Source organism: Cucurbita pepo, chromosome LG19 (genome assembly GCF_002806865.2).
Source record: "Cucurbita pepo subsp. pepo cultivar mu-cu-16 chromosome LG19, ASM280686v2, whole genome shotgun sequence".
Classification (NCBI taxonomy): Eukaryota; Viridiplantae; Streptophyta; class Magnoliopsida; order Cucurbitales; family Cucurbitaceae; genus Cucurbita; species Cucurbita pepo.
Genome location: NC_036656.1, coordinates 6253450 through 6281350, shown reverse-complemented (window position 1 = coordinate 6281350; position 27901 = coordinate 6253450). Strand labels below are relative to the sequence as shown.

The following is a 27901-nucleotide window of genomic DNA, read 5'->3' as shown; positions in this document are numbered from 1 at the left end:
TGTGACAGTTCAAACTCACTGTTAACAGATAGTCTGATTTGGTCCGTCTCAAGGAGGGTTTATAAGAGTCCTTACCTTGAATTAACTAACCAAATAGTCTATAGTCTCTCTTAAGACTGGTTTAATGGGATTGTGATGTCAACCTTATCCCGACTTTACACTCAATAACTCTAGTGACTTTCAGATAATATTCTTTAATCAATTTTTCTTTTTTAGTTTCTTCAAATCATGTCAGATTATGGAGCTCAATGATGATAGACGCAAGTCAACTTCTTGACACTTTCTTTTAGCACATCCTCTAGAAGCTATAAAGTGTTCCGAATAGACTTGAAAACACTGTTCTGTGAAGAAGAATATACCAAGAATCTACTTTATAACTATCATCTTCCAGGTTTTACGTTGACAAATTGTCCTTAAAAGTCCAAAAAAGTGATAATAATCTTGTTTTTCTCACTTCAAACCAAAAAGGAAAATATGTTCTATTTGCCAAATAGAATCGTATGCAAAGAATTCACATTCGTGCTGAAGGATTTACACAGGGAACCAATCATCCCTGCTAATCTCAAACAGCCACTAATACATGCCCCAGATTCAAAATTCTCCCTTGGATATCTTGTTCAAATTCATCCTGAAAATCCTGAATAGTGAAGCATAACCCAATTAAGTCATCCCTGTTACTTCACCACACACTTTCATTCTCTTAGCGTTTTGATTCTTAAATGTGACATCATGTTTGAATTGGCAATTAACGCCATTTCTACACCCTTTTGGGGTATCAAAGTAACTGCATTGTTTCCCAATCTTGGGTCTCAAGTTTTCTGCATTCATTTCATGTACCCTTTTCAGAATACGATGATGGTGATTATTTCCATCTTGTCCAGGTTTCTGTTCCTTATTATTCCTCTGGTTTCCATGTTGTCTCACCAAGTTCTTACAATAGTTAAGATCCTTGCATTGCTGACCATTTCTTACTGAACTTACCGGTGCAACGTTCGCTTGAGCAGGAATTGCACCTATTTTAGAATAGTTCTTGGAATTCGGTACCATAATTTTTACCATGTTGGGATCTGGAACTGGCATGTGGCTGGGGACTGGGGCTAGATTTACATCAGATGTAGGAATGGTACTCATCTGAGGAAGAACAGTGGCTACCTTGGATGGGAGTCCATTCGGCACTTTCAATAAGCTTCCATTTGGGAGCTTTGGTATCAGATCAGATTTTGGGAAAGACAAAGAAACTGGTTTGGTCACTGGCTTTGACAAAGATATTGGTGCAGCAGTAGCCAGGGGTGTACTCCCTGACACTGCTGCAGATACTGGGGGAATGTTCACCAAATTCTGGATCATTTTTGGGTCACTGAAAATTTTAATAAGCAAATTGGTGTTGATCATGCTTCCCTGCTCCATGCTTTTCATTAATACCGTCAATGCCGTAGAGGCAACAGCAGCTACATCCATACCAACATCAGGTAACTTCTCAATAGGCTTTTCACCTGCAGACGTATCAATCGTACATACGTGTATTGCAGGTTCCAACTGAATGTTAGAAGCTGTATCAGGCATTGAGCTAGTACAGAGGTTTCCTACAGCAGCTGAATCTGGCTCTAAATCTTCGCACTCGTCTTCCTCGATCGGAATGATAGGGACAAGAGGAGTGAAGCTATCATCATAAAGTTCATCCTCAATATCAGTAGATACGGAAGCACTATACAGCAAAAGAAAGGGAGAGACATTATCAGAAAGGTTGATGTTAACAAAATAATGATCCTCCAAATTGTGTCAAGAAACAAAAGAATGAAATTACCCTGAAGGAATAGCAGACACTCGGGGATAAACTACTTCAAGAAATCTCATTTCCCTCAATTTTTGAGATTCTACCTCTATACTTCCCTCTCCTGCTGTCACACACCAGTTGCAATCCATAACAAACTGTACAGACATACTGGAAGAAGTGTTATACATCCGAAAATGATGCAGGACAGACATACATCACATAGCCACTAAAGTGAATTCATATTGAGTGAAGTGAACAGAAATATTAGAGAGAGCTCACCTTAAGAGGGCATCTCCACTTAATCAAAGAGATGCTGGACAAATTAGCTACTTGGGTTCTCGAAGGAGTAACCTCAAATCCAGGAGGGCAATCCTTAAATTCGGCAGTATAAGGATGCAACATCCTGGGAGTTTCTGCTTCGAGATAATCAGAAGATTTCAGGCCAGCTTTTGAAGGACAGTCCTTTGATGAGAATAGCTTCACCTATTTAAAACCACAATTATTCACTCTTACAAACTCATTGGAAGTAAAATCAGTAAGGAAAACCTTTAACTATTGAATATCAACATCTGTTTAATCATTCTGCAACATTCAATTATAAGTATAACATCATATAATGTTCCAATCTCTAACAGTTGCATGCAAGTACATATTAAAGTAATTTCACAGGCGAAATGATCAATCAATATCCTGCAGCACCTTGTCAAGGCATTGCCTCCCAAGTACCCTGTGACTCTCAGTATGACAATATGTGAACCAGAATGTGTTCATTAAGGTAGAAAATAAGCATTCAGTCAATGGCATCTGAGAAGATGCCAGCTTTGGGGAAAGAAGGCAGAAACAGTGACAAAGTTTGTATTTTAAAGTGAGTAATGATTTGTGCTTCGCAACTACCTAGTTGTTTTGTCTTCTTTTTCTGCTCTTGTTTATTTATTTTTGGATTACCGCTTACGAACAAATACTTCCAATATTCTGTTAATGTTTGGTCACAAGAAGCTTCAGTTATACATCACAGCCATGTTGTACACTTGAATCGAATTGTTATTTCTTCAATCTCTATCAAACCATATTCTAGATTAACATCATATCTTCAAAGCTTCCATAAATTTATTGTGTGACATTTAAGAACGTCTCTCAGATCGTTCAAACTGACTGCGGTGGATTTAATTCCGTAATATGATTTATAGCCCACTGTTTGCTTGCACAGAGTAAAATTTTAATTACTAGATTCACATTCAATAGTACTTTTTGTTCTCAAGGTGACGATTTCATTAGCAACAAGAAATTAATCCTTTCAAATCACAGTATTCGAATTCGTTTCAAAACGACCAAAATTATTGTAATCAAACTCATCAATAACAGAACGTTAACCTTAACCTAGCTTTGTTATGATTAAAGGTATATAGATTTTCATGATTTTATAATAACATCATACTTCGATTAGAAGATACCGCAATTATACCTGACAAAGATCAACTCCATGAGTCCACGAAACACCTCTCGATTTCCTCTGCCGCTTCATTTCAAAATCCTAGATAAAAAACGCTCTAAACTCAAATCAATTCGTTTCAAATACTAACACTAAAGTTCCAGATTAAAGCTTATAGTGAAACAATCGATCGGTTGGGAAGGGTAATCTACTTAGAAACGAAGATTCGTATTATCTGAAGAATAAAAAAAAACCTCAATCTTAAAATCGATCCGATGGCACGGATCTGATTCTGAAACTTGTAATCGAAACGAAGACGATGAAAAAAATAGAATGAGATCAAAGTAGATGACGAAAGGAAAATGTGTGAAGATCAAGAAAATAAGGCGCCAAGAAAATCAAGCGCTAGAGATATAAGGAGAATCCCTAGAACCGGTTCTCTCGATTTAATTCCCTTTCCCTTTCCGTAAATGTTCGTGTTTAAATTTCATTCTTTTGGATTTAATTTAAATAAATAATTTCATTCTCCAATATTTTAAAATATTTTTATTTTAAAGGTAATTTTAAAAAGTTTATCATATACTAAATATATTTTTAAATCAAATTTTTTCTTTAGTAAAACATAAATTTAATATTTAAGTGATTTATTATTATTATTATTATTATTATTATTATTATTATTATTATTATCTTGGTTAAGAAAACATATATTATTGGTTGGAGAGATTAATTACTTTTAGATTTTGAACTATTAATAATAATATAATTTTTTTAAATTATATTTATGGTATTTTAATGTAAAGCTAGATTTTATTATTATCTTTTTTTTAAACTAAAAAAATTCGGATTGAATAGTAGGTTGACCCAATCAACCCAAAAAATAGGTTACAACCGAACATTATGAACTCTACTCAGGTTGCTAGGGTCACCCACTCAACCCATTCAAAATTTTTTATTAGTTCAAAAGATTTTCCAACCCAATCTATGTACCTATGATACCATTTTATAACAGTTCAAGCTCACCGCTAGTAGATATTGTCTGTTTTGACTCGTTACTTATTGTCGTCAGCCTCACGATTTTAAACATGTCTACTATGGAGAGGGTCTAGCCCTACTCTAACCAGTATTTCGCACCGTTCGATGATTGGTTCTGATACTATTTATAATAACTCAAATTCAGTGGTGACAGATATTGTCCATTTTGATCATGATCGGTTCCGATCTTTATCACATGGCTGCATGAAAAGGGCTAGAAGTTAGAAAGAGAAGTGTGGTTGCGTGCCATCACCGAATCATTGTTCTCCAAAGACATTGTCCCAAAGCCTCTCGTTTTTGTCAACTCATATAATCATTGCTTCTTTCTTTTTCTTGTTTCCTTTAATTCGCAGTCACCAAACCATAGAGCTCACCACTTTCTACCACCACACACCATTCTAGCTTTTATGATCACTTCCCCTCACCCCTCAATAACGTACTTTCAAGCTATAGCTTATACAAATGTAGCAAACCTACCCGGTTTCTTCTCCGTGCTACGTCATTAGGTTCCAAATGAATCTCGTTCCATTCTAACTCTTAGTGATTAATGTGTTCGTCGAACCAATATGATTTGGGTTTATCTTAAATTAGGTGAACGATACTTGAATAAAGAAACACGGCATTAGAATGTAAGATGGTTATTGATACAACACCCCATTCTCAAGATTTGAAATTCAAATACGACATCTAGTTACCCTGACATTTCCTAGCAATATGGTCACATTATATATTTCCCGCCTAGAGGTCATCAAACATAGAATTGCTCCAAACAAAACACGTTAACATTAAAATTCTTACGATTGAGCCTCTAAAAAGGAAAGTGCACATTGTTGATATAAGTAGTAACTCTGAATCCTATCTGGGTTTGGTCTCGATTTGTTTATGTATCCCTTATTTACTCGAGTGTCACAATTGAGGTCATGCAAGATATGGTCTGTGGCAATTAGAAACCGTCGTTCGAATCTAATTTTCTCGAGAAAAAGGGATCATATTGGTTTAAGAAGTTAACGTAGTAGTGAAAGAAAGACATGCAAGAAAATGAAGATATTGATGAGAAATATGGAGAGAAAGTTAAAGAAAGAGAAGAGGATAAAAAGAGGAATAAAGGGATGTGTTTGTGTAGAGAGTGTTGGAATACCCAAAAAAGGAGAGAGAAGGGAGTTAGGCTTAGCCTATAGGGACCATTTCAGCCCACTCAAGAATGGAAAAAGGACAACGTAAGACATGCGTTTTTGTCCATTCAGGAACCGCGCTCCGACACAACCTGCCGACCTCAAACTTAACTGCTCCTAACAAAAGTTGTCTGTCTTTCTTTCTTTCTTTGTTTCTTTGTTTTACAGACACACACAAAACCATGCAGCAGTCGCCACCTACCTCTCTTCCTGTGTCTCCTTTTATGCAATATGATAAGCCATCAAGTTTCTCTTTTTAAAGCTCAGTTATCTTTGTAGTGTTTTTCATACTCGACATGGGCGAGGTTGAATTGATTTGGCAAAGTGGGGGCGAAGGGGAAAAAGGGTGTGCGAGAAGAGAAGCATGGCTATGAAAGGGATACGGTATATAAGCAAAGGAGCACGCTAGACAAGCATTTGGCCCACCAAAAACACCGCCGAGAACACAAAGGGTGAGCCTTCAACCATTTCTTTCACCTTTAAACTCATACCCTTTTACACATTCTCCTTTTTGCCTCCTTCCAACACAAAAATGCATGGCCTTTTCCTCTCTTTTATCATAACCCGTCCGCTTAAACTTCTAGATTAATTGGTATTTTAACACGGTATCAGAAGAGGAGGTCTATTATGGGAGATCGTCAAGCATATCCAACAAAGATCAAGAGAGATCTTGTAATGACCCAGATCCACCGCTAGCAAATATTCTCCTCTTTGGGCTTTCCCTTTCGGGCTTCCTTTAAAACGCGTATGCTAGGGGAAGGTTTCCACACCCTTATAAATGGTGATTTGTTCTCCTCTCCAACCAATGTGGAACATCATAGATCTTGTTGTTGCATAGCTCAACCCACTCGTTAGTAGTTAATAATCCAAGTGATTGAAGCAAGGTATTCGCCCCCTAAAGTTCCCGCACGATAGGCCCTCCCAGCTCCTGAACGTCTTTCTATAATCAAGAGAGATACATAATCCCAAAGTAAAGACTAAGCGTAAAAGTGTTGATATAATGAAATTTACCACAACCCATTAACTTAAGCATTTGAGTTTCCAATTTGATATCTTTATTGCTGCCATGAGAACGACATCATTGGAGACACCCGTCTCTCGACGTCATATCATACGACGTCGAGAGAATGATACCTCTCTCGATGCCTTGAAAACGGGGTTAAGAGATCAACTATAGGGAGAGAGAGAGAGAAAGAGAGTTTTTTTTCTTCACTCATTCACAACCATATCATACAAAAATACATTATAGAGATATGATCCCAAGATCCATAATAACCCTCATAAGAACACATATTAAAAATATTATCCGACAAGAACATCCTCAAATAATCATCTTCATTTCTCAAATATGCAAATCCCAAAATCAGACTCCGGGTTCGAACTCAAGAACTCTTTGTATAAGTTCTCTTCATCATGCACTCTATTCTCCATCAATAATATGGCCATGTCCGCTGAATTATGATTGTTATTATTATTATAATTATTATTTTGTGCTCCAAACCTCGAATCTCCTTCGCCTTCAAATGCATCTTCTTGACTCAATTGAGAAGCCACAAACTTGTCCAATGCCCTCCAATCCGTCACCTTTGAGCTCCTATTATTATTGTTGTTATTATCGTACCTTCTTTTTGTCGGTGGCTCTTCTTCTTCATTGCATTCCGACACCAAAGATATGGAGCTTGATCTTTTCATTAATGGAAGAGATGGGCTCTCAAGCTGTGGAAGTTGTACAAATGGATCATTATATGCTATCAACTTCACATTCTCACCTTCCATCTCTTGCTTACACATCATATTATTGTGCTCTAACAACCCTTGTGGCATCGACTGCCTCGACATGAACTCGAGCGGATCGATTCCCGAGCAGACCCGGCTCGGTTCGTCGTAGAAATAGCTCGAATCCCACCGCTCGACCGCCGTCTTTGATTGTCCATTCGCTCGCTTCTTGAAGGCCCTACACACAACCCATCCTTCTTCCTACAAAAGAAAGGAAAAAAAAAAAAAAAAAAATAAGCCAAAATCCTAATCACAAATTGATACCCTTTATGGGTGTCTGGTAAAAGTGGTGAAAATAGAAAAAAAAAAAAAAAAAGTCAAAGATGATTGACAAACAGGAAGGATGGAAAGAACATAAATTCAAACACGACAATTATATGTCTTTGTAAGTATCAGCTTTTGACTTAGAGGTTTGGTGGGTGTCATCTGTTAAAACTGTACAATTTAGTGGACTAATTATGGAAAGTAAAAGTTGTCCCATTTCCCTCACTTTTTTGTCATTTTTCCACGCATTTTAAAGGAGTAAAAGTCATAAGTTCTTCATGTTCATGAAGCTCAACTCATGAGGTTAATTTGACATATATTGATCATATTGTCTGGATAAAGTTAAAATGATGAACAAAAAGATGAATTTTTACCACTCAAAATAGCATTTTTAATCCCTTTTGTCAATCTTACACAAATTACAAAAAGAAAGAGAGAGAGAGAGAGAGAGAGAGAGAGAGAGAGAGAAGACAGGACTCAATGAAGTCTACTTAGCATGCATGATTGAGAAAAATATAGATGAAGAAAAATAAAGGGTTAGTAAAAGAGCTTGCCTGTGGAGGGCCGTTTTCATCGGATTCTAATCTGTATTCGTGCATGATCCAATCAGTCTTTTGCCCGTTCGGGGCTCGTCCTCGATAAAAAACGAGGGTTTTTCTCATTCCAATGAGCTTATTCTTGTCATAAACAGCCTTGTCTCTCCCGGTTGCCTTCCAAAACCCGGCCAACGTAGCCCTATTCGTCCTCGTCCCGGTCGGATATTTCTTGTCCTTATGACTAAAGAAGTACCACTCATTTTGCTCTTCATAACCAATCCAACATTTCTCTGCCCATTACAACGTAATTCTCAGATCATTAAAAAGATTTACGGTTTTTTTTTTTTTTTTAAGAAACCCTAATAAAAAGAAAGAAAAAAAAAAAGTATACCTTGAAGATCCCACGGCTCGATCCTGTAAAGATCGATATCTTTGATGACATCAAGATCAATCTTTTGTGAAGCTACCTTCTTCCTTAGATAATATCCAACGAGCTCTTCATCGGTCGGATGAAACCGAAACCCGGGCGGAACACACGACGACTCCATGGACTCCATCATCGTCACGAACGGTAAATTACTGCATCAAATTCATCCCCACAACACAAAATTAAAGCTCTCCGCATGCCCTAACCTCAATCATCTCTACACTATTACCAACACCCACCACCTTATGATGGATCAAAGAAAACAAGTAAAGGGGTTTGTATATATATATATATATATATATATATAGAATGGAATGTTGAGAAAGGAAAGAACTTGACGAATGAAATGATGCCAAGTGTAATGGGAGATAATGATAAGTTCATTTGGTGGTGATGGTGGTGAGCAGCGAGAGACACCCCACCAATTTTAATCTGTGAGGGGGAAAATAAACGGCGTGTTATAAACAAAACCCATTACCAGAGACAATGATTCCGTTTTGTTGGGGGGGAAAAACCTGTGGGGAAGGAGGTGAAAAAAGTGAGAGATTTTAGGGGGGGGGGGTTTTTGATGAAGGAAAACGGACAACTAAAAGGGTTTTTTCTGTGAAATTAATGATGTTGTCTTGTGTTGGTGAATGGTGGGAATGATGGGAATGATGCCTCATGAACCGCCTCTCATCCATTGCCATACCCATAAACCAATAAAATAATATTAAACAAAAACGGGGTGTAAGGATGACGTGATCAGTTATCACAAATTAGCACGCGGTTCGGTTCTCGAAACACACACACACACAGACACAGAGACCCAACAGTTCCATTGGATCTATCTCTACCTTAAAAAAACAAAAAAACAAAAGAAAAAAACAAAGAATTTCGCAGAAACGGGAGTGGGTTTTGTCTAATTGTCGAGAATTTTTAAGGTACACCTCGAAACCAGCCAAATTCCTCATTCATTAACCATAACATGCTCTCAAAAGGGGTAAAGATTCAAAATAATATTGATGATTGTGTTGTTGTTATATACCTGGGAGAAGAGTCACCGGCGGCGGCGGCGGTGGCGGCGGAGGAGGAGGAGGAGGAGGAGGATAGAGTGTAATTTTTAGGAGGGTTGGAGGGGGAATGGAGAAAGAATATAAAAGGAGGGGTTTTGGTACTGTGTAGGGTCAGTGTCTTCTTGCGCATGGCTTGATGGCTGTCCCTAGTGGATGACGTCTATATTGTTTTTTTTTTTTTTTTTTTTTTTTTTTTTTTTTTTTTTTTTTTTTTTTTTNTTTATGGGACTTTTTGGTGGTAAAATATGGAAGAAGCCGACCGTTGAACTCTTTTGTTAAGTACGTTTTTATTATTACTATTGTCGTTTACCATATTGCTTGGTTTTATGTTTTAATTCCTTTTATCAACAAATTCATAATATGTTTTTTTTATTATTATTATTATAAATTTAGGATTTTTTTTTTATTCGGTTGACAAATATTTGCCTCATTTATTCTAGTTATTTTATACTAACTAACATCATAACCAAAAATCTAAATGAGTGGGCAAGNATAAAGTGTATGTGAATGAATTGGGATCACATATGAATGAGAGTAATTATGTATTTTCTTTATCAGTGACTCGATCGTAGTAACTTTAAAGTTAAGTGTGTTTTGTTCGGATTAACTTGTGTTGATAGTTTTTACTTTTGAAAGCAAGAAGTAAGTAATGTAATCATGTCGTAGGAATCTCGAGACTATTAGGTACTAAATCCTGATCCAATGTTACGTTCCACCTTGAAATTATTATTATATTTGGGAGGGAAAGATTGAAACTTACAACTAAGAAGAGAAGATATTAATGTAGGCTCATTTATAGAAACTTTATTAGAATCATTCATATTTAATAAAAAGATAAATATATAAATATAACAACCTTTACATAAATAAATAAATATATAAATATATATATATATATATATATATATATATATATATNCAACCTTTAAGAGTAAGAAACAATTCTTTAAAAAAGAATAAAATAAATTCAGAAACATGTGAACTACAACCCTCGATATATATATGTATATATATATATATATATATATATATTTGGGTGATATACCCTTTGTGATAATTAGAATTTTAAAAATATAGATTACTTTTAAACTTATAAATATATATTTCAAATTGGTTATTGTATTTTAAATATATTTAATTTTTTAAAATTTTAGAAAGAACCATTTTGTATTGAGTCAAAAAATTAAATATATACGATAAAGTAATTTACAAAAATAATTAATTTTCGTTCATGAAAAACATATTATATATGTGATATTAAAAAAAAAAAACCATAATATCGTGAAATTTGAGACTTACATCAACCACGCTGGCAGAATACTAAAGAGATAGGATGCCACGTAATGCCGCCAAAAGCCGACCGTCCACGCTGGGAGTGATTAAATGGCTGACATGGCATTTTTTGAGTTTGATGTGGAAAGATATTGTCACCCGAACGGTGACGGATGAAACGTATATATCAGAGTCAGCGTAATCGCGTGGGGGGCACTTTGGTAATTTGGTGGAGGTAGAATTCCGGCCAGCAAATGATTTCTCGACAAGTATTTTGGAGAAGAAAGAAACAGTTGTCCAGTATGGAAAATAAATTAAAAAAAAAAAAAATAAATTAAAACGAGTACGTTGAGGAGTGCAGTGAGGGCCACGTGTCATTCAGTAGTTGGTGGTGAGTGTTTTTACTTTACGTAGCACATAAACAAAGCAAACCAAAAACAAAAATAAAAAGAATTTCGGAAAAATAGAGTCAAATTTTATTTTTAATTATTAAAAAAATTTATCATATATCCTTACTTACTTATCAACTTGAATATAGTTCAATTAGTTAAACGTTATGTACATTCTAATCATAAAAACGTTCGAGATCTTATCGTGCAATGCTGTGTTGAGTGAAGGGCAATGGTCGGTTTTTGGGTAGGTTGAGGAAAAAGCATTAGAAGGGGAGGGGAGGGGAGTGGGGAATGTTCGACATGTCGTTTTTATGATGTGATTAGATGTATGTAATGGGAAGTCATGGACATGAGTTGCTATCAAGACAAGGACTTATGAAGGTCGGCATGGCCATGGGGTATCTCTTTTATATTTCATTCTTCTTCTATGCCTTTCTCCACCATAATCTCATCATTTTAAGGTCACAACCGCCTCGCCAATCAATTTCTTCCTTCAACCCATAATTTTATAACGAAGAATTCCATTTTTTTAAAATTAAATATCGCAATTTTCAACACCCAATGCGGAAATAAAGGAGATGGACAAGTTGCATGGTGGTCGGAGCACTAAAACGTCAGCCGCGTAGAGCGAACCGCCACCCCGCCTCAGCCGCGTAGAGGGGTGGTGGAAGTTGGGTTTGGTTAGTCCACGTAGGACGGCAGTGGTGGTCGGCTGCGGATCCAATCATGCGGTGGACCGCATCATTAAACATCCTCCGTCAGACCCCACCAAAAACTCCGGCTCCAAAATTCCAATTTTCTCTAAATGAACAAAAAGAGATAATAAACAAAACAAAATAAAATAAAATAAAATAAAAAGTGGAGAAATAGAGTTTGCGTAAGGAGCAAAAGGGAAGATCCATATCCATGGGGGACCTATTGTAGGATCTTAATTACCCCTTTTTGACATCGACAACCCTCCCAACTTCCCTCTCCCTCTTAAAATTACCATTTTACCCTTTTACGTGTATTCCCCGTCCCTCTTAACCCTAAGATTATGACCGTAAAATTATAAGTTTATCCCATGTCATAATGTGACCGAGGAGTACAATGTATTATCCAACACACCATATAATGCATTGAGGAAGAAATGAGGCATAAGCAAGATAGGGATCCCAAACTTAACCTTCGGATTTCTAAAGAAATTTGGACATGCCTGGAGTTAAGTCGGTCCATATTTAGTTAATTATTATTTTAATTAGAATATAAAAAAAGAAATAAATAAATAATTTTTTTAAAAAAAATGGTAATATATTAAGAACCAAACCCTTCAACTTCACTCTCTCTACAACTTTCTTTTATATTGTGAGGTGTGAAATGGAAGACTCTTTGGAGAGACATCAACTATGATTGCCTTCCATGTTGGTGTGTACTAAAATCCCTAACCATTATTTTATTTATTTTCCATATTTTATTTAACAAAAATATTAATTAAAAAAAATATATATTAATTTTTATTTTCTTCATAGGCCCCTAGAACTTCTTTTATTTCACAAAATGACACACATGATCCACAAAAGAACAACAACAATTGTTTGACCCATTTCATGATGTTTTTTTTTTTTTTTTTTTTTTTTTTTTTAAAAAAAAAAAAAATNAATAAAAATTTCTCATTTAATTTCGATTTCTATGAGGTGATGATTGTTCATCATGTTCTTAGCCGTCTCTAATATATATTTAAATATTTATATATAAATATCACCAAATTTTGAAAGGATGGATCCCAAAATCATGTAAATCAATAGTGTTCCAAAATTTGTTGATATTATGGATGTTGATGAGTGTTTGAAATGATAAATTATTCTTTTTTTTTAATTATGTGTTTAATAATATTTTCTCATTGAATACAGCTACCTGCAAATGTAGAAGAAAAAGACTTAGAATTTAATTTGGAAGACAGCCCCAAGGGGAAATGAAAACGAAAGGGAATAGTATAAAGCATGGAGGAGACATGATTCTTGGATTGTCCTAAGTTGGATACAGTCAAGAAACGCCCGAGATTCATAAACTTTCAAAATTATGTTCGTGTACTTTAGAACGTGTCGAATGAGTGTGAAAAGCTCCATTTTTTTCCCTCTTGAATAGAACTTTTTTCGTAAACTCGAATGGTTTAACAATGGCACGGTATGCAAATTTATGAAAAGAAAGAGGGTGTATAATGTATGGGTCCGGGTGTGAGAAGCTTCTACCATACTAAAGTTTGGTGGGTTTTGGTTGTTTCTACTCGTCAATTCTATTAAAGTGACCTTAACAATGGTATAATATTGTCGGTTACGTGTATACCCATGATCTTTTCCTTAATTAGCCAGTTTGGGAGTCCAACAACAATCCCCTCCTTAAACAAAGTAGTATGGAACCACCTCTCCTTAGGTGAGATCTCACATTAGTTGGACAGGGGAACGAAACATTTCTTATAAGGGTATGGAAACCTCTCCCTAGTAGACGTATTTTAAACTGTGAGACTAACAACGATACGTAACGGGCCAAAACGGACAATATTTACTAGCAGTGAACTTAGGTTGTTACAGTTGGTATCAAAGTCAAACACCAGACAGTGTACCAGCGAGGACGCTGACCCTCCAAAGAGGGTGGATTGTGAGATCCCACATCGGTTGGAAAGGAGAACGAAACATTTCTTATAAAGCTGTGGAAACCTTAACCTAATAAACACGTTTTAAAACTATGAGGCCGACAACGATACGTAAAGAGCTAAAATGAACAATATCGATTAAGAGCGAACTTGAGTTGTTACATCTTAAATAGTCGATCTTTCTATGAGGCTCCGCGTACGACCTTCTTGAAGTCTTTTATGGGTTGGATTTTTCTTTTTAAAGTGGAGGGTCCTATTCAAATTGACGACAACCGCGTTTGTTCCTATTGACTTTGTTCATAACCCAAACCCAATGTTGGTTGTCTTGCACATACACACACACATGTTCCAGTGTTTTGGATTTTATTTCAATCTATGTTCTTCCCAACACCCAAATTGTATGGATAGATACGATGATAATGGGAAGAACATGTTTTTTCAATGAATTATAAGACAAAATTTGTATTTTTGACATTTTTGTGAGTGGGTTTCTTTCTGTTTGTCGGATTGTCTATGGTCAACTTCAATATACATATATATATATATATATATTAAAATTAACATAAATTAAATATTAATAAAGGGTATTTAGAATGTTTAGTGTGACATTGATTTACCTTATCACACTCTCAAAAAGTGTACTTTCTAAAATTAATTGCATTTAATCATAACTTACCGACCCATCATCAAGATTATTCCATCTAATCTATAAATAAATATAAATAAATATGATATAGACCAATTAACCAAATTCTACCCCACCAGTCAATTGTCTTTTATATATATATATATATAAGACCTTGTATGGTTATACCATACTAGTTGGTTAAGTGTTAGGACATGTACTTATTAGGATAATTATTATAGTATTAGCTGTAAGGATATTATATATCGTCCTAAATTCTAGAGGGTGATAATGAAAACAACATTTCTCCCGAACATTGCTCGATGTTGAGAAGAACAAAGCTAAAGTCTCGTTTGATGGTCGTTTAGTTTTTGAAAATTAACCCCAAAACACTACTAATAAAATGTTTTGTTTTTAAAATTTATAATGGGGTTCAAATAATTAGAGAATTTGACTGATTATCCAACCTAAACCATAAAGATTGAGTTTCCATGTCATCAACGTCCTCGTATTAATTGTATAATATATATATATATATGTTAAAAATTAAATTAAAATTTTGGAGATAGAAGGGTTAAGAAAAAAGTAGTTTGATTGTTTGCATAATGGAAAGAAAGCTAAAAGGGCTGAAAGTACCCTTAACTTTCAACTTTCTCCCTTTTTTGCCCTTTTTCCACACAGCTTCAACTCCAAGACGCACATCTAAACCCATTACAAAAATTAAATAAATAAAGGATCTTTTGATGACTTCAAATCATTTTTCCATATATAGCTTCTTTCTTCTTTACTCTTCTTTCTTTGTGTTAGGGTTCATCATTAGGGTATTCTTCGCCACTATTTTATAAACCCGACCCTATAACAATGGATCAGAGGTTCGAATCTTTCACTTAAACGATCGAGCATAGCATGGTTTGCAAATCTTTATCTAAAATATGGGCCAATTGGGCATCTGGACATGCATGGGCTTGATCTTAGGAAGCCCATTTGTTATCCAGACATGGGCCGAGGTCCAAGGATGTTTAGTCGAATCGAGCCATGTAATTGTAGCCTACAGCACCAGTTTCCGACAAGGCGAGTGGGACTGTATAGAGTTTACTGAACACCGGATCATAAAAGGGACTGTGAGGTAAGATTTGGGGAATCTCATTATGGACCCCTTTGGTCTTAAACTCCTTTGACTACTAAACAGTATTAAATTTTTAAGTGGTTTGTTAAATTAACTACTTACCATGTTGTTTGATTTGGCCTACTACGTGTTGCCGTCAACTGTCTGTATAGATAGATTTGAACTTGTGCTGTAATTCTGCCAAATACACGAAATTCAAAGCGTTACAGATAAGGATGATGTGGTAGCTCATGTCGTCTTAGCTTGTCTACTCAACTGGTAGACACTACACAACATGTCCAGTCTCACCCATGCTAACCCCAACATAGACAATCTGTCTTGAAACATATCTACTGAAATATGTTGTTCTTGTTTCAACACTCCCACAATTTATGATTATTTATGGTGTTTCAAATCTCTCCCATACTATTCCTTGGAAAGGGTTATTCATTTTTATAATTTGGAGCAAATATTCGAATCTTTAACTTCTTAATATCTTAATCAGCTGAATTATGTTCAAATTTAATGTTATCTTTTTTAAGGTATCCCTTTCGGACTTTCCCTCAAAATTTTTAAAACGTTTCTGATAGGGAGAGGTTTCCACACTCTTACGAACAGTGTTTCGTTCCCCTCTCCAACCGACGTGGGATCTCATAATCCATCCCTTTCGGAGCCCAGTGTCTTTGCTAGCACTCATTCATCTCTCCAATCAATATGAGATCTCACAATCCATACTTCCTCGCTTGCACTCGTTCTTCTCTCCAATCAATAGAGATCTCACAATCCACCACCCTTTGGGGTTAGCATCCTCACAGGAACACCGTCCAACAGACCTCCTTCAAAGCTCAACGTCGTAATTGGTACTTGTTTCTCTCTTCAATCTATATGGAATCTCAACGAAGAAAGGAAAGCGAGGAAAAGACTAATCTTGAAAGCGAAAAACGCTACAGAACAACAGTGATTTTGAATTATTTTCATGCAAAACCCAGCAACGACTACCAACAAAATTATTGTACTTTGATTATTTTATCCACAAGTTTTGATAAAAAGAAGTATTATTTAGAGACAGATTTATCGAGAACGTAAACCCCATATAAATGCCATATTCCAACTACGAATACTTAACGGTCACTGCTTCCTCCTCCTTGGACTCATATGCCCAAAACTTTTTGAAAAAACAAAACCAAAACCCAACATGATTTCATTTTTATACTCATGTTTTTAACTTTTTCTGCACTTTTTTCGACAAAATTAATTATTTTAGGCGTAAAAGACATTAACAAAAAACACAAAACAAAAAAGCTTCGCAAAATCCTATGAAATCCGCCATGGCGCCACCACCATGTTTTTCTGAGAACTTCAGCTCAGAGAAAGCAAGAGGGCATTATTAAATCACTGAGCCTGAATGAAAAATGAAAACTTGGGTGATTGCAAACGACGAATCAGAAACCACGACATTAACGGCTACAATGGTGTACAGAACAGTGAGCTAGCTCTGGAAGCCACGTGACCGAACACAGAGACACGACCAAACCCAGAGCTGGCTTGTTGTTGTTGCTTTGTTTTTTGTCGTGTTTTGGAGTGAAAAGACCCTTTTAGCCTCCCAACACAAAAAGTGGAAAAGCATCGGCTTTCGCCCACCCAAGCCATAGCCTCTGATACGATTAGGATACTCTCTCCCGGGGCCTGCTTGCTGTCCAAATCGTTGACTGTTCGTTTCTGATTGACCAAATCAATCATAAGAACAAAATGAATGAAAGCCAAAGAAGAAGACTTTTAATTAAACAACAAGAAATTACATTCATAAAATGTTGAGAAATGGAATGATCGAACCGATGGTTGGGTTCGGTTGGATTGGGTTGGGTTTCTTTATGGTTTACGCCGGTGACGGTTGGGAGGTGGGATCAGCCGAGGAAGGGATGTCGGGTCCAACACGACATCCTTCGAGCATGAAAACGATATCCGACATGGCTGGTCGATCGCGGGGATCGGGTGCAGTGCAAAGTAATCCAACTTTCACACCAAGCAAAAACTCTTCCCATTCAGAGGATTCAGGGTCCAGCTCGAGCAAGCCAGGCTCTAAAAGCTCAGTAATTTGGCCTCTTTGCAATTGCTTTTTCACCCACTTGACAATATCTTCATCATCCGTGAACATCACTGGCTTCTTCCCCGTTAGAATCTCAAGCAACACAATGCCAAAGCTATAGACATCCGATTCCTTCGTGGCCTCCCCTGTCAACACAGCTTCTGGTGCAATGTACCCCAAAGTACCCACCAAGCTAGATGTGGAAGCTTCAGCAGCAGCAACGGTTAGTCGATCGAGCCCGAAATCCGATAAATGAGCTTCGAAATCAGCGTCGAAAAGAACACTTTGTGGCTTGACATCTCCATGTATAATGGATGAGGAATGGAGAAAGGCTAAGCCACGGGCGATGCCTAAAGCAATTAGATGCCGCATTGGCCAATTCAAAACATGCCCATCTTGGTGCGATGCTTCCTGAAGCAGAGTGGCGAGGTTGCCATTAGGCATGTAATCGTATACTAATAGGCGCATGTCAGGAGGGCCAGCGTAGTAGCCACGAAGAACAGTCAAATTCCGGTGCCTGACTTTCCCCAATGATTCAGCTTCTTTTCTGAACATGTTTTCGTCTAATGAACCATTTGAGAGGCGGCGGATTGAAAGAACCATGCCGTCGTTGTAACAAGCTTTGAAAACTAACCCATAACGTGTCCTGCTTAGAACATTTTCTTCATCGAATTGCCTTGTCGCTTCAATTGTTTCAGCTAGAGTGATCTTGTTGTTGAACATCACAAGCTTTGGCCCTCCATTTTCTGTGCTTCCACGGCCGCCACTTGCCGCTGAGCTAACCCTTGCTGGGCTTGTTTTCTTCTCGCCGGACGCCCTCTCTTTGAGCCTCTTCCGCCATCGCAACAAGCTGAAAATGTAAAAGCAGCAACACAAAGCCAAAAGACAAGCTCCACTGGCGGCCACTGCTATGAATAATATCAATCTCTTTGTTCTATCTTTTTTCTTTGTATCCTTACAATTCCAAGCCAATGGTTTCCCACATAGCTTGGAATTATTAGCAAACACAGCTGAGTTATTGAATCTAGAGCCTAAACCAGCTGGGATTTCGCCTTCTAGATCATTACTCGAGACGTTTAACCTCACTAATCCAGTAATTGAACTAAGATTAAGAGGAATAACGCCACTCAAATTGTTGGATGAGAGGTCGAGCTCGGTTAAGTTCAAGAGCTCTGATAACGACTCCGGTATGCTACCGGAGAGACGATTCGAGTCGAGAAGGAGCGATTTTAAAGACAAGCAACGAGAGATCTCTTCAGGGATTTCGCCAGTTAAATTATTTCCACCCAAATCGAGCTCTTCTAGATGAGATAAACGAGAAATATCCGCCGGAATATCGCCGGAAAGAGCATTTGAACGGACCTCCAAATGTTCTAGAACAGAGCAGTTCCCTAGCTCTGAAGGGATCGACCCAGAAATGTGATTTTTCGACAACGACAGTGAAACAAGTGATCGGAGAAACCCATAATTTGAAGGGATTTCGCCGGAAAATCCATTAGAGCTTAGATTCAGATACCGCAAACCCATTAAACTACTGAATCCATCAGGAACTTTCCCAGATAGCTTGTTCTCTTGTAGAGCAATCACCTGCAAATTAGGCAAACCAGAGAGCTCAAACGGCAGCTCGCCGGAGAGATTCTGTTTGCTCAAATCCAAGGTGGTTAGCTTGAAGAGACTGCCAAGACTGGACGGAATCTTCCCAGAAAAACTATTAGCACTGAGATTCAAAATCTCAAGACGGCTGAGATTCCCAATACCAATCGGAACCCCGCCGGAAAATTCGTTCCCGCCGAGCTCCATCGCCATTAAATTCCCAAGACCCATTAGCTGTTCAAGAGGAAGGGTTCCACTCAAGCCATTGTCAGCTAAATTCAAGGTTTCAAGCTCCAAAAGATTTCCCAAACTGGCCGGAACGCTACCGGAGAAATTATTCCCTCCGAGAGATAATCGTTTCAAACCTCTCATGTAACCCAAAAACGGCGGAATCTCTCCGGTTAAACGATTTCCTTCAAAATCAATAACAGAAATCGAAGTACAGTTCTTGATTTCCGACGGAATCGCGCCGTGGAACGAATTGTTAGCCATTTTAAGCTCTTGTAATCCCGAGAGATTCCCAATTCCGGGAGGAATCGCGCCGGAGAGATTATTGACAGAAAAATCCAAGACTGTCAATGTCGGAATACCCATTAACCACAAGGGGAATTCCCCCTTTATCTGATTGTGTTGGATATCAAGGACCTGTAGAACACTAAAACATGTCGCTGTCGGAGGTTTGACAATATCCGTGAACGCATTAAATCCAAGTTGAACGATTCGAAGAGACGGCGCATGAGACGACACATTGCAAAACAGAGAGTAAGGAACTGAACCAGTGAGACTATTTTGCGAGAGCGAAATAGCTTGAAGATTCGGAAGAGCTCCGATGGCTGTCGGGATTATGCCTTGAAGAGCATTTCCCTCAACGCTCAAATGAACAAGCGAAGAACAATTCGCAAGAGCCGAAGGTAATGTCCCTTCTAAAACATTATGATCCAACCAAAGATGTTTAAGCTTCTGCAGCTCACCAAAGCTCGCCGGAATCTCGCCGCCAAATCTATTGAAAGAGAGATTCACAACCTGAAGCTCCGTCATATTCACAACGCTCCTCGGAATCTGACCGGAGAATGCATTCGACGAAAGATCGAGATACTTTAGACTGCTCGGAAGGTCGTCGGGAATTCCGCCGGAGAGACGATTCGCCGCCACGTTGAGAATATGGAGATTGGTTAAGTTCCCAAACTCCACCGGAAGGTCACCGGAAAACGAGTTGTACTGTAAGAAAATCGAACGTAGAAACGCACATTTCGACAAAGAAGAGGGAATGGTACCATTGAAGAAATTAGATCGAATACTCAACTTCCGGAGCATCGGCAAATTAGCCAACTGATCGGTCAACCGGCCGGAAAGTTGAAGACGAGGCAAACGAAGATCAGTGACACGATTATTGACACATAAAACGCCTCTCCAGTCACAAGGCGCCAAAGGGGTTGAAGAATCCCACCCAGTCAATGCACCAAGAGGGTCATGAAGGTTAAGCTTAAAAGACATCAATGCCTGAATCTCCGCCCTGATGTCGGCGGCGGAGGAAGAGAAACCACCGGAAAACAACAGGAGCCCAAAGAACAACACAAAAATAATCCTCATAGATGCTTGGAGAAACAGAAACCCAAGAGATTAACACAAGAAAAACAGAGCCATCAAGAGATCATATCAATGGGGGGCGTAAAATAAAAACAGGGAATCATCAGAGAGAGACGTTGGCGCTGCGAAGGAGAGCGTATGATGTGGGTCGAAAGGGCCCAGAGAGGGAACAGTGGCGCACAAAATTGCAGCACAGAGATTCAGAGCAGAGAGCCTCTTTTTTAATGTAAATGGAGCAGTAGTTCCAAAAGGGTTTTGAAGGATTGCTTTTTAAGTGGACCATATCGGCTCAACTGGGCCGGTCCGGCCCGGACCGGGCTCACGTTTTACTCTCTTCTCATGTGACCGTGGCTTTTTCCATCATTATTACACCCTCTCTTTCCCCCAATTAATAATTTTTCATATTTATTTCATTTTTTAAAATATCTAACTTTTAATAAAAATATATATTTTAATATCGATTTTTTATAACATTTAGATAAAATCATGTCTGCTCTTTCCAGACATAAAATATTTTTAGAGGAAGATTAAAATCTTTCTCGACCAAATATTGTAAATTATATCACTCGTGTATTTTTAATGTAATTGACATTTACAATATTTTATTTTGAATTATTTTCATATATTTGACTTGTGCACGTGATTTGATGATATAGATAACGTCGAGATAGTCCGATGTTTCATACGACTGACTTGTTCACAACACGATTATTATTTAATGAATATATTTAAACATTATTTTTTTGTTAATAAGAAATTGCATAGCGACGACCCTAGATAATCATATCCCGTTTATTGGACAATCTTTTTCGTTATACTTTTAAAAATACTAAAGGATAATGATTTTGACGAGTGGGCGAATGAATTGATGATTTGGTTGTATGGACATTTTTCCCCGTAATACTATATTATAAATTTTATTATATGGTTTATAATCTAAGCGATGTATAAGGTCAAAACAGTAATATTACTATCTTCTCTTAAGAAAAATATAATATTTTATTTTTCTCGAGAAAATAAACAAAATTAAGATTTTTAATTTTGATTAGGTATATGATAACGGCATAAATTATTAACTAATTCTTATTATTATGTTTGTATGAACTCTCGATCAAAAACAACGGTATAATACATTATTCAAATGGTAAATCTTGTTTATAGTGAATGGTCAATATCTTTAGGACGAACGATAAGCTATATGTACTTTTTGCACTAAACCCTAAACTCGAAGTCTTGGGCGTTTTTTTTATTCCCTTTTTCTTCTTCCTCAAAGTCACGGGAATCTCTCCTAGAAAATTATTTAGATTCTTTGAATTTAAGACTACTTTTTTTTTCTTAAGAAACTGGTTTCTCTTTATATATTGACACAATGATTTTGTGAATCTATGATTGAAATGACATAATATATAACTATTAAATTATTTCACTGAAGGCGAGCTCGGAAGGAAAACTCCAAAAAGGACAATATCTGTTAGCAGTGAGTTTGGGCTGTTAGAGGTGGTATTAAAGCCCGACACCGAGTGGTGTGCCAGCAAGAATGCTGGAATCCCACACAAGGAAAATCCCAAAAAGGACAATATCTACTAGCAGTGAGTTTTGGCCGTTAGAAGTGATATTAAAGCTAGACATCGAGTGGTGTGCTAGCAAGAATGCGGGAATCCCACACAAGGAAAACCAAAAAAAGGACAATATCTGCTAACAGTGAGTTTGAGTTATTAGAAGTGGTATTAAAGCCAGACACCAAGTGGTGTGCCAACAAAAATGCTGGAATCCCACACGATTGGAGAGAGTATGGAAACCTCTCCCTAATTGACGTGTTTTAAAACTTTGAGGGAGAAGCTCAGTACCAAAATACTGAGCGGTGTGCCAACGAGACGCAAAGATCCCACATCAGTTGATGTTGTTACAAGTGGTATCAAAACTTGATATCGGGCAACGTACCAGTGAGGACGTTAGGCATCAAGGAGGTGGATTGTGAGACCTCGCATCTCGTTTCTTAATTAGAAAGGATAGTTTTTTCTCTACATTCAATGCACGATTTAAATAAAAGTAAGCTATGCATTTAGGTGTAGAATTGGGCAAATGGGGTTTTTATAAAGTACAATGTGCCTATAATCAACAAGCCAAGGGGCTGTTGTCCTTCAATCTGGACCAATAATTGTGTAAGAATTTAATCATTTTTTAAAAATAAAATTAATTTCATAATTAATTTGTTGTGATTGGACCCGAACTCCACCCCCTTGTTTTTTAGCTTAATTTTCCATTTATTTTTAAATCCATCAAATCAAATATTTTACATTTGCCCACACTTTCTTTCTTCTTTTCACTTTTGCCCCAAATTTATGACCAATTGTAATGCCCTTTCACAACATTATCCCCTTTAATTTACACCCCTTTTTCAACACCATAATCAATCCCAATATTCCACTATATAGGTATAGGTTTTGGTTTATTAAAAAGATCCCGAGCTCGATGACCTACCAGTTTGTTTGTTGGATGGTTAATGTCCGTTCTTAAACTTTTTCAAATCAGATGCACCAAATTTAAATTTTAAAAAAAAAATTATTCTATCCAATTTATTTTAATATTTATTTAAATTTGATGGAATAGATTTGAATTATTTTTGTAATTAAAAAAATTAATTTAGATTTTTCATAATTGCTGATCGTTTTTTTTTTTTTCCTGCAAAATTAATTAAATTCTTAAATCTCATACGGTACCGTTTCGATTATTATATTTTACCCGTCACATTAATTTCACTTGTTCATTTCCATGAACAAAAAATAACTGCTATTTTAAAAATTAAACAATATATATATATATATATATAAATTAATTGTTTTCACGGGATGGTGCAGATGAGTAAATAAGCTAAAGGAATAATGCAGCCACAAAAAAGGGGAAATTATTAAAGAGAAAAATAAAAATTGCAGAAATAGCCTCCAAAAGTGCTTAATTAAGGGGTTTGGTTCAACTTTTTCAGGACATATTTATTATGACCCCAATTAAGCCACTTCACCTCTGCGCTGTCGGCAATCAATCCCTTATGAATTGGGCTCAGGCCCAATATATTCCGTGGGCCCAATTTATTTGTTGGACTTCGGCCCAATATTTTATCCGGGCTCGGGTCGTTTTTTTTTTTTTAATTTATTTATTTATCACCAGCTCTATTTTAATAAAAATTATATATATAGCACAATATATACTCAAATTTACATCAACCCCAAAAAATAAATTTACTATAGTTATTTATATTGAATCCCTTTTTAGAATTTCGATATTTGGTATTGAGACGCTTAGTATAATTTTTACGTAGATTTTGTTTAAGATGTATTGTTTCGATCTATCGGAGAAAAATGGAAACAATTTCAGGGAAAGAGTTTCGATTTGTAACGGATCTTTGAAAATAAAAACTAAACTACAAGCAGATGGAGCAAAAACATTGAAAGTATTCAAATTGGATAAGTGGATGATCTGATACAAATCGCTAGATTTTTAATTGTCGTTCAACTAAATGTGTTTGTCACCACAAATATCGAATCTGGTTAGGTAGAGAGAGAAAGAGAGATTATAAGTATGAAGTTTCGTGCAATTCACGTGTTGTTCATATGGCTGCTCCATATGTTTGATGTCAATAAAATCAGACAGCCCCCTGGCCCAAAAGCTACAAACTTGGGACCCATCTAAGATATGAACCTAAAATTGTGGCTGAAATTGAACCACAACCCAATGTAAATGACTCTCATCCTTTTCGATTTTGTGGTTAATGAATGAGTTTCTAGTTTTCAGCAACAATTTGACTCTCTCTCTCTCTCTCTGTCTATTGTCATCGGTCGGCATTATTTGTTATAACCTAACGACTGCAGTGGCCGACACCAAGAACATCAGATATCAGGAACAGGGGGACGACCAAAATGAAATTTTGAAGGCACCCTTTTCAGGTTTTGATCGAGTTATGTGTTTTTTATGAAGTTTAGGAGGTGGGTTTTTGAGATTGATCGTAAAGTTTCCATCTTTTTAATGGTTTATGTTGTGAGTGGCAATGAGTGATCGGTTTTGATGAGGATACTTTGTGATTCCTGTGAAAATGCTGCAGCGACCTTGTTTTGTGCAGCTGATGAGGCTGCTCTTTGTGCAGCATGTGATGTCAAGGTATATATATAAAACCAAGTGCTTATATTACCTTTAGTCTTATGTCTTGTGATTTGGAAGGCTTTAGTTCACGTTGATGGGCAGGTGCACATGTGCAATAAGCTTGCGAGCCGCCATGTAAGGGTTGGGCTCGCAAGTCCGAGCGAAGTTTCCCGCTGTGATATATGTGAAAATGCACCAGGTATACATATAATCATGAAGTCTTTTGGTCTTATTTTTGTTTGAGGGTTAACATTCTGAAGGAAGATGTTTGCAGCTTTCTTTTACTGTGAGATAGATGGAAGCTCCTTGTGTTTACAATGCGACGTGCTTGTTCATGTGGGAGGCAAGAGAATGCACAAGAGATATCTTCGGCTGGGGCAGAGAGTTGAGGTATTAATCCTACATCAAACCCTTAAATCTCTCAAGAACTTGAACATATTTGATTCTGTTTTGGTTTATTTTGCAGTTTCCTGGGGATAAACAAAATGATCCAAAGGACTTGAATGTACAAGCGATGGAACAGGCTGAAACAGTGAGAGGGCAGAATCAAGATGGGGTTGATTCAAATGGAGATGGGCATTCCAAGCGGGGGAACGAAGTGATTGATTTGAACATGTAGATCTAATTAGGAACTTGTTGTAACTCAGCCAAATCCAAAGCCGAGATCTGATGGCCTGAACAAGGTAATAAGAACAGTATAATATTTATATACAAATCAATAATTATGTACACCATTCATGCTGTCCATGAAAATTTCTACTGGAGTGTTTTGTGCTGCTTCCATACAGGGTGAGACTATACATAAACAAGCTGTACCCAAATCAGATAATCCACATAACCAAACCAGCGCTGGAGACTAAACCTTATCCAAAGCGCACTTAACTTTCTTTAAACAACCATTACAAATTGAACAAGAGTAAGAACCAATCTTCCCTAATTCCATGATTGGCTTGGAGCAAACTGACGTGAGGGCAGGCAGCAAGGGCGCGCATACATCATGACTTGAAGAGAGTAACTGTGGCGATGTAACCATTTTTCATTACCTGCTCATGACATTCATTAACACACCGCCTTAATAAATAACATTATCAACTCATAATGTGTGTACTCAATAGAAGAGGGAATAGAATGATAAAAAAAAATCTTTGGTTCTGTTTCCTCAACTTTTGATTTTCTTCTAGGATAGGAAGGTGCAAAGGAAAACACTAATAAAAACAAAAGGGTAAAAAACCCACCTCAAATGCAACATTTTGATAGCCATAGACGAAAGTAGATCCAAAAGGATTGTTTGTTGAACCTTGTGTTTGGATGGCAGCTCGCCCACAGTCCCCAAGGATTTCCTAGTTTCATAGAAAGAAAAACTTTCAGATATACTTTTTTAAAAAGAAAAAAGCACTCGAACATCGAAAAGGAGAGTGCAAGAACTCCAATTTGGGCAAAACTTGATGACGATTATTCAAAGAGTTATGAATCCATTACAGATGATAAAATGTTCATTAATACACACAAAAAAAAAAGTGCCATCAAATAGGCTTCAATCAACACAGTTCTAAACCAACTCCTGACAATATATAATATTAAAGGAAGGTGTCATTGTGATAAAATGATGAGGGCAAAATTCATTCTACCTTCACATCTTCCCACTTCGTGCTGGGGGTTATAGAGTTTTTACAGTTGATTTCATCAAAAGAACCTGAAACTGCAGAAAATAGCACTATAATGGTCAATCACTCTCGCAAGAACAGTTCTGAAGAAAATTAGACGGTAGTGTTTCATGTAAGTCCGGACCATGGATTACAAAATTGCACTTGATGTATGAGTTGAAATCAGCATGACCAGGGTAGTTGGTGTGCAAAACAAACTTCTTGATTTTGTGTGTCTGCAAATCAAACACGGTACTTTGAGAACTATAAAGCTTACAAGATCAACATATACCATGAGAAGCGCAACATTAATATATAGAAATACACCCAAGTACCTGGCCATCAAATAAGATGTCCAAACCACGGGTAAAATAGTTGTAGAAGTAATCACCACACAGGGTTGTCCTGGGACGGGGATCCAAAGCAGAATGAATAACCATTTGATCTACCTGCACCAGAGAAACCAATACTCCAAGGTTCTAAGCAATCGAAGCAAGAAATATAAGAAACAATCACATGTACTCATAGCACATGTGCAGCATGTCTTGATTCTTGAATTCAGATATATGCACATAAATTTAACTATTTATATAAGCCCAAAAATGCTGGGTAGCTCCTGAGGTCGATAGTTTATTACTCAATTGCTCCTCTCTTAAAACAGATCAAGGCTTAAAATATAAAATCTTTAGCAATTCAGCTCGACATTAATATTAGTATATCTTTTATCAAACAATTACAAGCACAACAATATTGTAACTCACAACTTCTGGTTCAAGGTAGTAGGAGGTAAGAATACCTGCTTTTGATGGATTCCACAAGGCCGGCCTAATTCAGTCCAAATATCCTGCAAAAAAATCGAATATCTGCGTGAGTCTTAAGAGAAATAGTAACAAAAATGCATAGGGAGGTTAATTTGAACAATCTTTACCAGACATATTCTTTTTATTCAGAGAGGAGTGAAATGAGTACGAAAGTCATAAGGATCAATATTGAATTTTAAGAAAAAATACAGAAAAATCAAACGACCAAACTATAAAAGTCAAAGAAGTAACAACTCAGAGAGATAGTTCAACGATAGATGTCTTCTACAGCCATCAAAACCTCCTTAAATGGATTCCTGACCACCTTTACTTACCCGTTTCGTTTAGAACACATTTTTTTCATGTGGTGTCAAAAAAGACAAAAGGCTAAAATTGCCACCAAACTCAAGGGTACATTTTGTATTAAAAATAAGTATCCAATTCTTGTTGGTGTAAGATCCATTCCAACTTCTTCTATGTCATTTTTGTGGTTAACGTTCTTAAAATGGGTTTCATTAATCAAAATAAAAATGTGTGGCTTGTAGTTTGTTGGGGGGGGGGGGGGGA

At 36.9% G+C, this 27901-nt stretch overlaps 5 protein-coding genes across 6 annotated transcripts in view; 1 reads left to right on the top strand and 4 right to left on the bottom strand.

Annotated features, from left to right (window-relative positions):
* Window positions 1–454: 454 nt before the first annotated feature.
* LOC111781908 (zinc finger CCCH domain-containing protein 6-like) lies at window positions 455–3647 on the bottom strand. Its single transcript, XM_023662641.1, has 5 exons — window positions 3458–3647; window positions 3237–3305; window positions 2054–2257; window positions 1805–1929; window positions 455–1705 (listed from the first exon to the last, which is right to left on the bottom strand). Exons 2-5 carry the CDS (start codon window positions 3294–3296, stop codon window positions 661–663), a joined length of 1434 nt encoding a protein of 477 aa, XP_023518409.1. The 5' UTR covers window positions 3297–3305; window positions 3458–3647; the 3' UTR covers window positions 455–660.
* Window positions 3648–6595: 2948 nt separating this feature from the next.
* LOC111781245 (NAC domain-containing protein 37-like) lies at window positions 6596–9474 on the bottom strand. The gene is made up of 4 exons (XM_023661728.1): window positions 9441–9474; window positions 8378–8565; window positions 8005–8276; window positions 6596–7387 (listed from the first exon to the last, which is right to left on the bottom strand). Exons 2-4 carry the CDS (start codon window positions 8544–8546, stop codon window positions 6746–6748), a joined length of 1083 nt encoding a protein of 360 aa, XP_023517496.1. The 5' UTR covers window positions 8547–8565; window positions 9441–9474; the 3' UTR covers window positions 6596–6745.
* Window positions 9475–16781: 7307 nt separating this feature from the next.
* LOC111781179 (probable LRR receptor-like serine/threonine-protein kinase At4g36180) lies at window positions 16782–20982 on the bottom strand. Its single transcript, XM_023661640.1, has 2 exons — window positions 17291–20982; window positions 16782–17210 (listed from the first exon to the last, which is right to left on the bottom strand). Exon 1 carries the CDS (start codon window positions 20758–20760, stop codon window positions 17368–17370), a length of 3393 nt encoding a protein of 1130 aa, XP_023517408.1. The 5' UTR covers window positions 20761–20982; the 3' UTR covers window positions 16782–17210; window positions 17291–17367.
* Window positions 20983–24502: 3520 nt separating this feature from the next.
* LOC111781183 (B-box zinc finger protein 19-like) lies at window positions 24503–25625 on the top strand. Of its 2 annotated transcripts, XM_023661644.1 has the most exons (5): window positions 24503–24698; window positions 24854–24909; window positions 24994–25090; window positions 25166–25281; window positions 25358–25625. In XM_023661644.1, the coding sequence occupies exons 1-5, from the start codon at window positions 24524–24526 to the stop codon at window positions 25508–25510; spliced, it is 597 nt and encodes a 198-aa protein (XP_023517412.1). In that variant the 5' UTR covers window positions 24503–24523; the 3' UTR covers window positions 25511–25625. The 2 variants fall into 2 exon arrangements, with proteins under 2 accessions (XP_023517412.1, XP_023517413.1); XM_023661645.1 differs by having other exon boundaries at window positions 24504–24909.
* The window catches only part of LOC111781182 (UPF0183 protein At3g51130), a 4635-nt gene continuing 2309 nt past the window's right edge, over window positions 25576–27901 (bottom strand). Inside the window, exons 9-14 of the mRNA XM_023661643.1 lie at window positions 27331–27378; window positions 26870–26983; window positions 26680–26770; window positions 26520–26590; window positions 26127–26231; window positions 25576–25934 (exon numbers count right to left, since the gene is read on the bottom strand). Coding sequence (XP_023517411.1) covers window positions 25887–25934; window positions 26127–26231; window positions 26520–26590; window positions 26680–26770; window positions 26870–26983; window positions 27331–27378 — 477 coding nt within the window. The 3' untranslated portion in view covers window positions 25576–25886. The remainder of the gene's footprint in view (window positions 25935–26126; window positions 26232–26519; window positions 26591–26679; window positions 26771–26869; window positions 26984–27330; window positions 27379–27901) is intronic.